Here is a 16486-nt window from a genome sequence, read left to right as displayed (position 1 = left end):
AAATTAAATACAAGGTCACTAAGATGTCAGCAAACTTTTCTATTAAAAACCCTTTGAAAACATCTCACTGATCCTACTATAATCAAATGAGTGTCTTCTTTTATGTAATAAATCTCACAAATGTGTGGAGTATAACGATGATTAGCCTTGGCCGGGCGCAGTGGCTCATGCCTGTAATCCCAGCACTTTGGGAGGCTGAGGCGGGCGTATCACCTGAGGTCAGGAGTTAAAGACCAGCCTGGCCAACATGGAGAAACCCCGTCTCTACTAAAAACACAAAAATTAGCTGGGCGTGGTGGCGCATACCTGTAATACCAACTACTCCAGAGGCTGAGGCAGAAGAATCACTTGAACCCATGAGGCGGAGGCTGCAGAGAGCTGAGATCACACCACTGCATTCCAGCCTGGGCAACAAGAGCAAAACTCCATCTCAAAAAAAAAAAAAAAAAGATTAACCTCAGTGAATGTTTTATAATATAGCTGTTACTCTGCAAAAAGACAAACTACACTGTCATACTAAAAGTACTTTTTGTTATGTAAGTAAATATTAGCTTTTGTAAGCTTTTTTTGTTACTGAAAAGTTAAAGCTTGTTAAAATAAATACCTGGATCAATTAAATATGTTTAATCTACCCTTTTCCTAGGCTGTGAATAGATCACTTAAGACTTTTCCACTTCCCAGAAAGATGTCAACAAAGTCGGAACTCCTTAACCTCCTGCTCCCTGCTCTTATAGAATTTCATAGATTACTACAGAAAGATGAATTAACCCTCTATCAGCTATTTACATTGGGATAGTTCTCCAATACAAATGAGAGCTTTCCGTCGCTCTTTCAGTTTGTGTGGTCTTTCTTCTGACAAACAAAAACGCTTTGTAAAATGCCTAGGATGGATCTGGTGGTGTAATCTGGGCTATTAGGACAGTTTATCCTCTGTGTTAAGCTAATGTAAGAACACAGCCAGAGATACCTACATCATTAGCACTGTTATTCTACAAACCAAAATATGAAAAACACTCGGTTTTAAGGATCCAGCATTCTATTATTTTTCTTTATAGCCCTGGCTTTAACACAATGATTCATAATTTTTCCAATCATCATTTTCACAACAGCCATGCTAAGTCCTTTATTTATTTATTTATTTATTTATTTAGAGTCAGAGTCTCGCTCTGTTGCCCAGGCTGGAGTGCAATGGCGTGATCTCGGCTCACTGCAACCTCCGCCTCTCAGGTTCAAGCAATTCTCCTGCTGCAGCATCCCAAGTAGCTGAGATTACAGGCACATGTCATCATGCCCACCTAATGTTTTTGTACTTTTAGTAGAAACAGGGTTTCACCATGTTGGCCAGGCTGGTCTCGAACTCCTGACCTCAAGTGATCTACCTGCCTCAGCCTCCTAAAGTGCTGGGATTATAGGTGTGAGCTACCATGCCCAGCCATGCTAAGTCCTTTATACAAGCATAAACTGGACGGCCTCCCTCTACAATTGTTTTCATTATCTTTACTCTCTGATGTGAAAAACTGGTTAGGAATTTTTTGTTGCTGTTGTTAAGATGGAGTCTCCTTCTATCGCCTAGGCTGGGCTGCAGTGGTGTGATCTTGGCTCACTGCAACCTCCGCCTCCCAGATTCAAGGGATTCTCCTGCCTCAGCCTCCCGAGTATCTGGGATTACAGGCACCTGCCACCACGCTCGGCTAATTTTTGTGTTTTTAGTAGAGACGGGGTTTCGCCATGTTGGCCAGGCTGGCGAACTCCTGACCTCCTGCCACCTTGGCCTCCCAAAGTGCTGGGATTATAGGCATGAGTCACTGCACCTGGCCATCTGGTTGGGAATTTTTAAAAACATCTGGTGAAAACCCAGGGATGTCTTCATCAGGGCTCTCCTTCTCCAGCTAGGAAATGATGTTCCAAAATGCTAAGACATCACTTGATGATAATTAATTCCCACAAATTGATTTTTTTAGGAAGATCTTGATTTAAATTAGTATTTTCTAATCACCTATACCATATAATAATTTCCACTTACTTTCAGGTTTTGCATCTGCTGCAGCTTGGCGCATGCTTTTCAGCTGGTTTTGTACTCTTTGCAATCTTTGCACTGCATAAAATAGCTTTAAAATACAATTAAATTGATTACTTGCTTAGTCTACTGAAGCTTACCTCTCACTTAAGCAAGCAATGGAAAATACAAGTTCCATATAATTCTTATGATATAAAGGGAACAAATAATAAAAACTCAGAAAATTCCCATATTAAACCCAAAATGTAACTGGTTCTCTCAATACCTTTTCATGTACATTTTTAAAGGAAGTTTTCAGAAATTTTTCTTTAGTTATTTATTGAATTTGCAGTTTAAGGAAAAATACTTATCAAAGAAACACACACACCAGATTTTTCTTGTTATACATGGTTTTCTTAAGGCTAAGTAATGTTAACATTGTCACAGCGATGTTTCAGAATCACAAACCGACGCCAAGTAATGCAGCTTACTGCTTAGGCAATGCAGCTTACTGCTGCAGTGAAACTACTTCAATGCCAAGTCAAGTGCCAGCAGAGCCAAACATTTAAACTGCTGATTTAGTAGTAAATGAAGCTTATGTGAAATATATTTTAATGTATAACTCTACTCAGATTTTAAAATAGATTTTTAATATGTAGAAGTAATAATTTCTGAGCCAATTATTTTTTCTTTAAGCCAAAGTTTAAAAACATGGAGTGTAGGTGATTTTGAGCCTTTTCATGACTTATTTGCCATTGTATTAAATTGCAGAGGGTACTGTGATCAGTGGAATAAAAAGAATGGTCTCATAGCCCTGGAATCTAAAGGCATCCGTTAGAGATTCTAGAAGTTTTATTAGCAGTTAATCTTACTGTTAACATTACAATGACTCTTCTGTAATGTTGGAACAACATGAGGTAAGCATAGGCCAAAAGACAGTGTATAGATACAATTCAGAATATAAAACCCAAAAAGTGGTATTGTTGTTGCCACAAAATATTTATCTTTTTTTTTCTTTTCTCAGACAAAGTCTCACTCTGCTGCCTAAGCTGGAGTGCAGTGGTGCGGTCTCGGCTCACTGCAACCTCCACCTCCTGGGTTCAAGCTATTCTCCTGCCTCAGCCTCCTGAGTAGCTGGGACTATAGGCATGCGCCACCATGCCTGGCTAATTTTTGTATTTTTAGTACAGACAGGGTTTCACTGTGTTGGCCAGGTTGGTCTTGAACTCCTGACCTTGTAATCCGCCCGCCTCAGCCTCCCAAAGTGCTGGGATTACAGGCGTTAGCCACTGCACCCGGCCCGAAATATTTATCTTAATTAAAAGAGTATTCCACTATCTTAGCAAAAGGAATGTGAAAGTCTACAATTTTAAAACTCTTTTCTTTACCTTTGGATTATGAGAAGGAACTATTTCTTTCATACAAAAATATAAACTTTTATGTGGATACCTGATTCTTTTGTTCCTGTTTCTGTTGTGCAAGATATTCTTCTCTCTCTTTTTCAACTCGAAGTTGCCTTGCTATTTTAAGCATCCATTGATAATTCTGAGCTGTCTCCACCTACAGTAAGGGAATAAGTAGTACACGTTACTGTCAGGTTTGAGGAAACAAATTAGCATGTCATGTGACTCAGACATCCACTTATCATTTCCTTTTGGTAAACAGTACTCCCTAGAGATGACAGTAAAGCTCTAGACTCCAGGTCCTTGAAAGTGCTGGGCTACTGCCTAGAGAGATTCCCTTTTCGTCAATGTTATTTGAGTCCATCCTCAGATGTACACTCATGCTTGGCTGAATCTTTATTTGCATTCCTAAATCTTTGCAAGTCCTTGGGGCTTGGGGCCAAAGTCTTACAGTGCTAATTCTGCCTTACCCTTTTCTTCAGATGTTCAACTCTCTTAATGAGCTGATCCTTTTCTTCTTCCATTGCACTGATATCCTAAAAAGTGGCAAAGAAGACATTATAAGAAAAAGTATTCTCAGTCTGTAGGATACAGATAAGGTTTTATTTTGATTATGCATCTAACATTTTCATCATTTATAACCAGAGCATTAACAACCAAGATCCTCTTTTGGATGAAGGTCATTTCTATTTTTCTCCCAGGGCTTTTTATGCAGGGTAATTTTTTTGGCAGCTTGGTGTTCATCCAGAAATGCAACAAAAACCGGTTATAATGCAGCAAGGTAAAGCTGCCAACCGGCACATTTGTGTTCTGATTCCAAATATGGGCACATGATTTTTGAAAAATCTTCTATAATGGAAAGTGTGCACATCTAAATACATGAACAACAGCTGCTGACATCCCATCTGTTCTGTTAAACACCAAACCATATATTCTGCCAATTTTCCATCAAAATCATTTTTAAGGCTATGGTATTTTCATGACATAAATTTGTGCCTGGTTTTTCCAGTTAACCAATTCCCTCTCTGAAAATAAAGACTTCAAAAATAAACTTCCTTCCTATTAACCAGCTTCATAGTATTTTGTTATAAAAGCAAACAAATAAAAAAACCTCTTCCTAAATCTAAAAAAGTAATAGCTTAACTATCACAGTAACAGTAAAGTTACTGTACATTTACCATGTAAATATACATGGTAGTCAATATTGATAGAATTTGGAATAATGGGCACTCTTACTCATTACTGATAGCATTGTACTGAAGAACAATATCAAAAGTCTTAAAATACAGCCTGGCCAACATGTTGAAACTTTGTCTCTACTAAAAATACAAAATTAGCCGGGCATGGTGGCAAGTGCCTGTAATCCCAGCTACTTAGAAGGCTGAGGCAGGAGAATCGCTCGACCCCAGGGGGTGGAGGTTGCAGTGAGCCAAGATTGTGCCATTGCACTCCAGCCTGGGTGACAGAGTGAGACTCTGTCTCAAAAAAAAAAAAAGTGTTAAAATAAATGTTCATCCCTTCTAGCCCAGTAATTTTATATCTGATGATTTGTCCAGATAAAACATTCATGAAAAGACATCCTCTATAAAGATTCTCATTAATCTTTATAGAGTTACACCTAAAATTTCGAAATGACCAAAATGTATGAGGATTGTTAAATAAATTACTGCATAATACAATGAAAGTCATTAAAAATTATGCAGAAGAATGTTTAACGACATGAGAAAAAGTCATGATATGACATTACTTGAAAGAGGCAGATTACAACATTTATCTACAGAATACCAAGAAAAAGATTTAAATATATTTATCAAAATGTCAAACCATAGTTGTCTCTAGAGAATGAGATTATGAGTGAATTATTATTTATTTATTTATTTATTTATTTATTTTTGAGACAAAGACTCACTCTGTCACCCACCTAGAGTGCAGTGGTATGATCACAGCTCACTGCAGCCTTGAACTCCTAGGCTCAAGTGATCCTCCTGCCTCAGCTTCCTGAGTAGCTGGGACTACAGGCGAGCACCACCATGCCTGCTAATTTTTTTTTCTTGAGACAGAATCTTGCCATCTTGCCCAAGCTGGTCTCAAACTCTTGGGCTCAAATGATCCTCCAGCCTCAGCCACCCAAAGTGTTTGGATTACAGGCATGAGCTACCACACCTGGCCTACTAAAGTACTCCTGAACATATGCTTCGTAGAAAATTTAGAAAATATGATTAAACAAGAAATAGAAGCTAGTTGCAGTAGTGGCTCATGCCTATAATCCCGGTACTTTGAGAGGCCAAGGTAGGAGGATAGCTTGAGCCCAAGAGGTCAAGACCAACCTGGGCAACATGGCAAAATCCCGTCACTACAAAAAAAATACAAAAATTAGCTGGGCATGGTGGTGCCTGCCTGTAATCCCAGCTACTCAGGAGGCTCAGGCAGGTGGATCATTTGAACTTGGGATGTAGAGACTGCAGTGAGCTGTGATCACATCACTGTACTCCAGGCTGGTTAACAGAGTGAAACCCTGTCTCAAAAAAAAAAAAAAAAAAAAAGAGAGAGAGAGAAAACTTTAGTAATAATGAATGAAATTAAAATACAGACTCTAGGTTCTTGTCATTATTCTGGTTTACTTACAGGACATAATGGAGGAATAGTAGATGGACATATATCACTTTTCTTCCGTACTATAAGGAACTACTCATTGTGAATTTACCCCAGTCTCATCAATTTCATCAGTAAGGAACTACAAAAGGTCCCACAAAGTAAAATGTACCATTTGCTATCACAGTCTCCATATAGTCTTAAGACTCATACTGAATTAATTAAAAACAAAAATGCTAAATCCAATATTATTCAAATCCCCAAAAAATTGTTACTATGTTTTCTTTCCTTTACCTTTCTTATTTCTGCTGTAGAAAATCCAGATGCTTTGAGCTGCTCATATTCTTTATGCAAAGTTTTAAAGGCTTCCATTAACTCTTCATACTAAAAAAATAAGTTAATAAATTGTAAACTAATAACTAGATCCAGTTGAGTTTTCTTTTTTTTTTTTTTTTTTTTTTGAGACAGACTCTTGCTATGTTACCCAGCCTGGAGTGCAGTGGCACAATCTCGGCTCACTGCAACCTCCGCCTCCTGGGTTCAAGCGATTCTCCTGCCTCAGCCTCCTGAGTGGCTGGGATTACATGCATGTGCCACCGCGCCTGGCTAATTTTTGTATTTCTAGTAGACACGGGGTTTCACCATGTTGGTCAGGCTGGTCTTGAACTCCTGACTCGTGATCCACTTGCTTTGGCCTCCCAAAGTGCTGGGATTACAGGCGTGAGCCATAGAGTTTTCTTAATCAGGTTATCTATTAACTTACAGCAATAACAAGTCATTGTAAGAACACCATTAAAAACACAAAAACATATCCTTATACATTTATATAGGATACAAAAAAGTACATCTCTACCATCTTAACACTAAATACTTCTCTATCTTCATTTCTGGTTACTTTCCTACTTCACACTCTACACTCTAGCTATGTTGATGTCTGAGTCCCGGAACATTCCAAGCTCTCATGTCCAGCTTATACATCTATGACTCCTTCACCCATAACTTAAGCAACTCCTATTCATCCTTCAAGTCTTCACATAGATTCCACTATTCTCAGGGAAGCCTTCTCTGGCTCTTTACCTATCCTATCAGAGTAGATATCATGTACAATTATAACTGACTATTATGATTTCCTGTCTGTCTCCCTCCATCATATAGTGAGAGCCAAGAGGAAAAGAATCATATTCATTGTGTACACCCTTGTATCCCTGGGGCCTAGCACAGTGCATAACCCATGGAGGTGTTTAATATAAAGTAGTTGAATGGGCTAGGTGCGGTGGCTCACACCTGTAATCCTAGCACTTTGGGATACTGAGGCAGATGGATCACTTGAGGTCAGGAGTTCAAGACCAGCCTGGCCAACATGGTGAAACCCCATCTCTACTAAAAATACAAAAAATTAACTGGGCACAGTGGCACACACCTGTAATCCCAGCTACTCAGGAGGCTGAGGCAGGAGATTGCTTGAACCTGGGAAGCGGAGATTGCAGTAAGCCGAGATCGTGCCACTGTACTCCAGCCTGGGTGACAGAGCGAGAGTCTGTCTCAAATAAAGAAAAGTAATTGAATGAATGAAAAAAATCCTGTTACCTAAACATTTTTTAAAATAGTCTTTTTGTTGTTGTTGTTTTAGAGACAGGGTCTTACTCTGTCACCCTGGCTGGAGTGCAGTGGTGCGATCACAGCTCATTGCAGCCTCGACCTCCCTGGGCTTAGGTGATCCTACCACCTCAGTTTCCCAAGTAGTTGGGACTACAAGCTTATGTCACCATGCCGGGCTAATTTTTTAAATTTTTTGTAGAGATGAGTTTCACCATGTTGCCCAGGCTGGTCTCCAACTCTTGAGCTCAAGCAATCTGCCTGCCTTGGCCTCCCAAAGTGCTAGGATTAAAGGCATGAGACACTATGCCTGGCCAAAAAGTTATTTTGATGGGGAATGACAGGAATAATATTTTTCTTGATTGATCATATCTTACAAATCTATAAATTATTAATTATAAGACTCTTCATTCCAAAAGATAATATGTATTTTCATTAGGATTCCTGAAATGACTGGCTAAATGTGTAAATCATTATACACTGTAAATCATTGTGTGTATATCTCTTTCTCATATATATAATGTATATATACAGAGAGAGAGAGAGACAGAGAGATACCTGTCAGATATGCTTCAAGAACAAGTATGTCTTTATTACCATTAATTATTTCATTAACTAGCTGAGCATATTTAGCAAAGACTTAATCAGGTCGGGCACTGTGGCTCACGACTGTAATCCCAACACTTTGGGAGCCAAGTTGGGCGGATCACGAGGTCAGGAGTTCAAGACCAGCCTGGCCAACATAGTGAAACCCCGTCTCTACTAAAAATACAAAGATTAGCTGGGTGTGGTGGTGGGCACCTGTAATCCCAGCTACTCGGGAGGCTGAGGCAGGAGAATCGCTTGAACCCAGGAGGCAGAGGTTGCAGTGAGCCGAGATCACACCACTGCACTCCATCCAGCCTGGCCAACAGAGCAAGACTCTGTCTTGGAAAAAAAAAAAAAAAAAAAGACTTAATCAACTTCCTCTAGATAAATTAATTTTTATCAGATTTATTGATGGTGGGAGCCTAAGAAGGAGAAAGTACACATTTACACTTCTCTATTTCCCACATTGTGTAAAATATTCAAAGGTAAGGACAGGTGGTCTCATTCTGCTGTGCTTCTCCCATGGCATCTACTGTGACATCTGACATAATTATTTGCATAAATACTGTCTTAAGAGATCAATATTGACTCTATTTTGAGTTACTGCCATGTCCACCCAAAATAGCAAAATACATGGATAAAAATAAAAATATTCAGTTGGTTACTGTGATTCAATCTAAATATTGAGCCCACATTAGAAGTGACTATATACAAAGTCTGGAAGAAAATAAAGATGGGTAAGACATTACACCTGTCTCTATGAGCCTCAGAATATATTGGGAAAAACAGATTGACAAACTGTTCACAACAATTTGGCACAAATCAGTCTATGTAAGTGCTGTGGAATAAAAGTGTGAAACACTGAACAGAAGCACTTAAAAAAAAAAAATCGAAGTCCTTTTAAATCTAAGCCTAATTACTTTCTCTCTACTTTCTTTGGCCAGCAATGTACTCAGGGATCTCAGGATCAGAAGCCAGACCAGCCAGAATCCTCAGTACTCAAGAGCTTTAAGACCTTATGCCAGAACCTAATGTTACTCCAAAACTCTGGCAAGAAAGATGCACTGAGATTTCAAACTCCGGAATCTATCTCTACGCTTTGTCTGATTAGGAAGTCCTTTGAGACTGCCAGCCTAGGTTCTTTGCCTGCTTCTTTCCAGGAGCTCACATGTCCCAATTTGCCTGGGATAGTGTCAATTTAAACCATTTTTCTTGGTGTTTAAATGTTATGATAGTCTGTTTCTCTCTAATTTGGATAAAAAACTATGTAGTCACCTTACTGATGAACAAAGTGCTGTGCAGACTTAACCCAGGATCCTATTTACCCACAACTGCTAAGTAATAAATTATTCTAAAATCTTAGTATCAGGTTTGTTTTTTTCCTATTCACATACTCCTATCACTAAAACAGTATTTGTGCGCAAAAGCCATTATCTTGAGATGTGGCCATAGTTGAACATTAGCTGATACAGTTTTATCTTCTTGTGCCACTTGGAACTATAAAGACAGCAAATGAAAAAAAGAGTAACATGTATTTGAATATGTACACCTTGAAATCCATTACAGTTTCAATGTACCATTTATGTATTGTTTACCTGTTTATTGGTGTCAGCCACAGTTTCATCCTGAAGAAACTCACTTGGTACCTCAAGTTTTATTAAAAAACGAGCTAAATATGCTCTTTTCTTCAGTTCATTAGTCCTCTGAAGAAGCCAGTGGAGCACTGGGTAAATTACAGGTTTACTTCCAATCACCAAACCCTGACGAAAAGTACTCCTAAGAGAGAAACACACACAAACACACACACACTTAACAGTAAACTTTGAAGAGAGACAGCATTTTCTCAAAAGCTGATTTACAATGTCCAAATTGCTTTCTGCAACTTTTTAAAAAAGATAAACCCAAGGAATTTTATTTTTTTTTGAGACAGGGTCTCACTTTATTGCCCAGGCTGGAGCATAACACAGCTCACTGAAGCCTTAACCTCCTGGCTCAGGTGATCCTCCCACCTTAGCCTCCCAAGTAGCTGGGACTAGAGGCACCAACCTCCATGCCCAGCTGATTTTCTGCTGTTGTATTTTTTTGTAGAGACAGCATTTCGCCATGTTGCCCAGGCTGGTCTCGAACTCCTGAGCTCAAGCGATCCTCCCACCTTGGCCTCTCAAAGTGCTAGGATTACAGGCGTGAGCTACCATGCATGGCCCCAAGGCTATTCTAAAGTCAGTCTGTACATTAGTTAGAAAATTAGAAAAATCAGGCCCTCAATATCTCATTGGTGTATCCAAGTAAGTTGTGTTTAAGCTGTTTTTATCTAGGATGGCAGATAAAGGATAAAATGGTATAGTGGATTTACCAGACAGCTTGATTAAGGGAAAGAACTGATCCACTTAAGACTTTTGAGTTTGGTTATAGAAGGTTTAAGATTATTTTGAAACTCAGTGACGTTCTCAGGCCATCAAATGAGGGAAACCAGGTATTACCTAAAAAGATTGAGTGCAGTATATGAAGGTTTGGATATTAAAGCATAATTTTAAAAACTCAATACGTGATCAGATTCTTACATGTCTGTGGCATTTCCTGAAGGTTTGTATTTAAGAATACCAAGAAGGCTCAACATTCGTTTGGCTGTCTGCTCTGGCATCTCCTCTCTTAAATCCACAAGTTGCTAACAAAGAAATTGAAAAAAAATGTTATTGCTGTATACGTAACAAAGGACAATATTTAAACTCACTGACAAAATTGTTCTGCTAGAGCTTAACAGCACAATGGTCTCTTCATAAAACAGATTAAGGATGGAGGTCCCCAGATTCCAAGTGAGGGTACACCCAAGTCAGATCAAGATTCATATTAAGAATGTTAAGCTTCAAAAAAAGTATCCAGTGGAATGGACCAGTGTATGAGAGACATGAACTAACTTGCAATACAATAAAACCTTTTGTAAAAGCATTTTCATTCCCTAACCAAACCTATTTATGTCTGGAAGTAGAGAAATAATTTCTAAATAAGGTACTAATAGATAATTTATTTTTGAGCTAGCAGAGAAATGTTATGCATCATTTACTATTACTTTACAGACATGGAAAATAAGGCTCAGAGAGGTTAAATAATTTGCCCAAGACTCACAACTATTTAGAGGCAGAAACTGGCTTTCTGCTACCCATCAAAAAGAAAGAGAAAACTCTTACCTTTGGGTCAATCTCAGCCAGAACATCACTGAGAACTTGTAATAGTTGCATTGGCTCCAAGGAATCAAACGTGATTAAATTATAGTTCTTCCTAAAGGGCTCCTTATTGAGACTGTCCACAATGAATTTAATTTGATCACTCATAATTAGGTCTTATAATTTTAACTAAAAAGTAAAAATAGAAAAAAAATCCTCAATACTGGTAACAAAAGTCCTGGGTAAAAACCAGAATTAAGTTCACACAACGTAGGCATGAAAAGTATAAGTCTGCATGACATACAAAATGCTGTGAAAAGGGTTATTTTGTTGAAAGAAATCCAAGTATAATGGCTTTATTATGAAAACTGCAGTATATACTGTTAATTTTAACATCAAATGCTTTGTACATGCATCTGGTGTAACAGTAATCATCTGAGTTAATGTGGACAAATGAATAATAAATCCCACCTACATCAACATCTTTCCCATGCAGGTGCATAATTTCTACCCAGGAATTAAATATGCTCCTAATTTTTAGGAGCCTGTCTGCAAGGCTAACAGATGTTTCTCCCAAATCTCCCAAAAAATATTGAGAGATTTTTACTTTAAAATCTATATTTCCAGTTTCTCTTGAAAATCAGATCTGGCAACCGTGGGCCCACATTTGTGTATGCCCACAACCAACTGCAGCTGAATAGAAGCTGCACACTTCAAGTACCCTTCATCCATTTCTGTTATTGGTGTGGCCAGTAGGCATCCACTCTGCCACCCTAGAGTAACTCAGGCCTTCATTTCCTTTGGCCTTCAATGAGGCAACAGCCTCTTGTTCTCTGGTCTCCACCTCTTCCCATTCCAAATCATCTGTAGGCTCCTTATCGCACACAAAATACAGCTCAAACTTCTTGGATTTTGAGACTCTTTATGATCTGGCATAACTTATCCCTTTCCAACTTTATTTCCAAATTGTTACCTTTCTACCCCTTCAAAGTTCAGCCTATTGAAACAGTCACTGCTCCTTAGTTTTTCTATCACTCTGCCTTTAGTTAATGTTGCTTCCTCTGCCTAAAATGACTGCTCACCCCTCCTTCATCTCGAGAGGTGCAAACCCCCCAACCATCTTTTAAGCCATGCCCACCAAATGCCAGTTCCCCCAGGAAATCTTTCTCAAGCTATCCTCCAGGTTCTGCAGCAGTGCCAACACCTGTCCTCCATAGCTGACCACACTTAAACTGTGCTTCTCTCCTAGCATGACTTTTGATCTTGTGCTAGTTCTTTAGGTACACATCTTCTCTTCCCTGCTAAACTGTAAATTCCGTATCTGTGTCCAATTCCATTTTTGAACATCCACTGTCTAAAACGGTGATTCCTTCCACTAGCTTGAATAAACTTTTTCACAGGCAAAAGGCCAGAAACAACATAAGCCTAAATCTAAAGGAAATCAGGCTGGCAGTGAGAAAGATCGTAACTTTTTAAAAAATTGAATATCTGATTTCTTAACTGCTGAAACAGCTTTACTTAGGTAAATGCTTTAACTTTAACGATTAAGAATAAATTTAAAAATAAATTGCTGCTGGGAGCTGTCACTCATTCCTGTAATCCCAGCACTTTGGGAGGCCGAGGCAGGCGGATCACTTGAGGTCAGGAGTTCGAGGCCAGCCTGGCCAACATGGTGAAACCCAGTCTCTACTAAAAATACAAAAATTAGCCAGGTGTGGTGGCGGGCGCCGGTAGTCCCAGCTACAAGGAGGCTGAGGCAAAAGAGTCGCTTGAACCCGGGACGCGGAGGTTGCAGTGAGCCGAGATCGGGCCACTGCATTCCAGCCCAGGGGACAGAGCAAGACTCCCATTCAACAAAAAGAAAAAAAAAAAGGAAAAAAGGATATGATCATTTCTCCACCATGATGAAAAATTATGCACAAATAATTATTATTGCTAAGAAATAAGTCAAAAGAGGATAGGAAGGATAACCACCATGGCTTATAATAAATCTGAGGTTTCCTTTAAGCTATAAAAGGAAAACCTTTAAATAAGTTTCTTTTTTTAAAATCCACATTGGAAGTGCAAGTTTTCCATTGTTTAAAGTATTTTAAGTAAAAGTCCACATCATAATCTTTGCGTGCAGAAATATATATTTCATTTTAAATGATTTAGAAAGTATCTATAGGTCTATTCTTTTTTCCCTTAAAAAAAAAAAGAAAAAACTGGATAAACAGTACAACGTTTCCAGGAAGGCAAAATAAACTAGTTGGGTTCCCCCCAAGTCGCCCACCAGCCTGCAAATGGTCACTCAATAAGGACAAAGGTGTACTGAACAGGCAGGCTACCTGTGCCCAGAGGGCTCTGCGCTCTAAAATTAGCAAAAGCAATTACTGTCCCTCTTCTAGCGCGAAGTCGCCGCGCTAATTCCCAAGCACTCACCCACAAACGAGTCGCAGGGGGCGGGGAACAATGAAAACCAGGACGTGCGTGTTCTCTGGCACAATTTGGGACAGAAACCGTGCTGCCCGGGTCGCAGGCTGGCACGAGCGCCGACCCGCAGCCTCCTGGGAGTCCCAGAAATAGTGTCCCCCTCCTCGAGCTCGGGACAGGGGACAGGGGACCCCACTCCCAACCGGGCCTCTAGCGGGGGCTGCCCTGGGCCGCTCGACAGTACACCCCGCCCGGGAGCGGCCTGGATCCGCGCGAATCCCAGCAGGGCCCCGATCCCCTATCCGAGGGCTTAACCGCGACGACCCCTTCCACTTGCGAGGTGCTGCATCGGGATCGAGAGAGGACGGGATTACTCTCCTATTTCGGGGTTCAGGGGAGTTTCCGACCGCGAGTTGGCGAGGTTACCTCAAATCCTCCTCACGAAACCGTTTCCCCACCCCCCAGGAGGCGCCCGGGCTCTAGACGGCTCCTAGAGTCGAGCTCCTTGGCAACGGTTGCTAGGCCGTGGAGTTACGTCACTTCCGGGGAACCGGGCGCGCGCGCGCGCGCGCGAGCAGGGGGCGGGGCCTGGGTCGGTTAGGGTCTGACAGGCGCTGGGCTTACTTGCCAAGTTGGCCCTTTGGGACTGTTATTCCGACCTAGACGCGCTACAATAACCTTCCCGAAAGTCCTGTACTTCGCAGTTTACAAAATACTGTCTGCATGATTAACCTATGTTAAATGCGTGTGCTGTTTCATTCATTCATTCATTTATTCATTCATGCATGCATTCATGCGCCAAACGTAGGTGATGATTTTTGTTTGTTTTTGAGGCAGGGCTGGGTGGTAGAGGGGTTGGGATGAGCAAGCATTTGGCCTGTGCTTCAAATTTAGGTTTTTGACATAAGAATCTCCAAATTAGGTTATGCATAGGAACAATTGTAGTGAGGCTCTGGCAGGATTAAAAGAAGACACATTCATCATAGAGATTTCAGCTTCGGTGTCACATTACTGGGCCACATTACCTGAACTGGGAATTAATTTTTTTTAACCCAGTACGTTTTGAATATGCTGAGAGCCTGAAAGGGGGTGCAGGAGAACTAAGTGTCCTAAGGTTCCTTTGGCTTCTGAGTGGGCTCTCTTTAGGTGCCTGCAGAAATAAATTCAATCCTTGTGGTCTTCATGGAGTTCACATCCCATGCAGGAGGCAGGGAGATCTTTGTGCCCAGTCACTGATGAGGTTTAAAAGTCTACTGGAATTTGCACTAGCGGGTTTGTGGGAGACTTTAGTTGGCAAATAGTATTTTGAACCAATCTCTATTAGACTAGAGACCATGATACTTTGTGATATCAGCTGGCAACGAAAGAAAGAGAAGGAAAAAAAAATCAAATTATTGATACCTTGAAAACTTAGTTGCCTGCTCAAACAGCATAGGAGAAACCAACTATAGCTTTAGCATCAGACCTACCGCAACAAAAAATAACAGATTACGTATTAGGCATTTCCTATATGCCCTGTACTGTACGTGCTGCTGGGAATGCAGAAAAGCAGGACGTACCTGGCCCCTGCCCTCATGGAGCTGACAGTCTAGTGCTGGCAGAGATTATTAAAGGGGCAACACCAATACAACTGAGATAAATTCTGTAACAAGAGAAGCCAATGATTAGGAGCCCAGATTAAGGGCCTCAAGTTTATTTGAGGAGGGAGGTGCCAAAGGGGCCATACCATCGGGAAAGCTTCTGTCAAATGGAGTGATGTTTAAGGATCAGTAAAAATTAGGCCTGGCACTGTGGCTCACACCTGTAATCCCAGCACTTTGAGAGGCCAAGGCAACAAGATAACTTTGAGCCCAGGAGTTCAGGACCCACCTGGGTAACAGAGCAAGACCCTTTCTCTACAAAAAATTAAAAGTAAAAATTGGCCTGGAGTGGTACCACTGCACTCCAGGCTGGGCAACAGAGTGAGACCCCCATCTCTTAAAAAAGATCAGTAAAAATTAGCCAAACAGGAAAAGGGAGAGTGCTTTGGGCAGGGGCAACACAACACTCCAAGAACAGTCCCATTGTTGGCTGCCCTCTGACTGTTGAAATATCAAGGGTAGGTACCCTGCAGGGCTCTTGGAGAGAAACTAAAACTGGCCCTGCCCCACAGAATGCTCACAACCAACTAGGGGAGGCAACACTTAAAACCTCAAAAAATTAAGTAACTTATGTAATCCTGAGAGAAACAATACAAGATTTGTAGAAAGGATTATATAATTCATTGATCCTGGTGGGTGTGTTAGGAGACATCCCTGGCTACCTGGGTTTGAATTCTGTATCTGCCATTGTATACCCTCTCTTCATCTTGCTAACCTTCCTCATCTGTAAAACATGACTATAATAAAACCTTCCTCAATAAGGTTGACATGAGGATTAAGTGAGTTGATATGGGTAAAGTGATTAGAACAGTGCCCAACATTGGGAAGCACTGAAGACATTTATGTTTTTTCTTTTTTAAAAAATGAGTCTGTACATACTGGCTCAAGCCTGTAATCTCAGCACTCTGCAAGGCTGAGGTGGGAGGATAGTTTGAGCCCAGGAGTTCAAGTCCAGCCTGAGCAACATAGTGAGACCCCGTCTTTAAAAAAGAAAGAAAGAAAGAAAGAAAAACAAAAAGAAGAAGTAAACATTTTGTTAAATAAAAATTTTAAAATAAGATGGTTTGCCAGACACGATGGCTTATGCCTGTAATCCCA

The 16486-nt window shown here is 40.4% G+C and overlaps 1 protein-coding gene across 38 annotated transcripts in view; it reads right to left on the bottom strand.

The window, feature by feature from the left end:
- IFT81 (intraflagellar transport 81) overlaps positions 1-14258 on the bottom strand; it is an 89896-nt gene extending 75638 nt beyond the window's left edge. For 9 of the 38 annotated variants that reach the window (XR_012420616.1, XR_010579590.2, XR_012420617.1 and 6 more), the window contains exons 1-9: positions 14175-14258; positions 11361-11525; positions 10737-10840; positions 9771-9951; positions 6286-6375; positions 3870-3935; positions 3446-3556; positions 2024-2108; positions 307-429 (exon numbers count right to left, since the gene is read on the bottom strand). Coding sequence is in view for 30 of the 38 variants with exons in the window: in XM_065524797.2 (XP_065380869.1) it covers positions 307-429; positions 2024-2108; positions 3446-3556; positions 3870-3935; positions 6286-6375; positions 9771-9951; positions 10737-10840; positions 11361-11504 (904 nt within the window). In the remaining 8 variants the exon portion in view is untranslated. Of the gene's footprint in view, positions 1-306; positions 430-2023; positions 2109-3445; positions 3557-3869; positions 3936-6285; positions 6376-9770; positions 9952-10736; positions 10841-11360; positions 11526-13757 lie in introns of all 38 variants that reach the window. The other 29 variants (XR_012420619.1, XR_012420620.1, XR_012420614.1 and 26 more) reach the window with 10 other exon arrangements.
- Positions 14259-16486: the final 2228 nt, after the last annotated feature.

The sequence above is a fragment of the Macaca fascicularis genome, chromosome 11, assembly GCF_037993035.2.
Source record: "Macaca fascicularis isolate 582-1 chromosome 11, T2T-MFA8v1.1".
Classification (NCBI taxonomy): domain Eukaryota; kingdom Metazoa; phylum Chordata; class Mammalia; order Primates; family Cercopithecidae; genus Macaca; species Macaca fascicularis.
The sequence above is the reverse complement of the archived record's forward strand: the minus strand, read 5'-3'. Positions and strand labels throughout refer to the sequence as shown.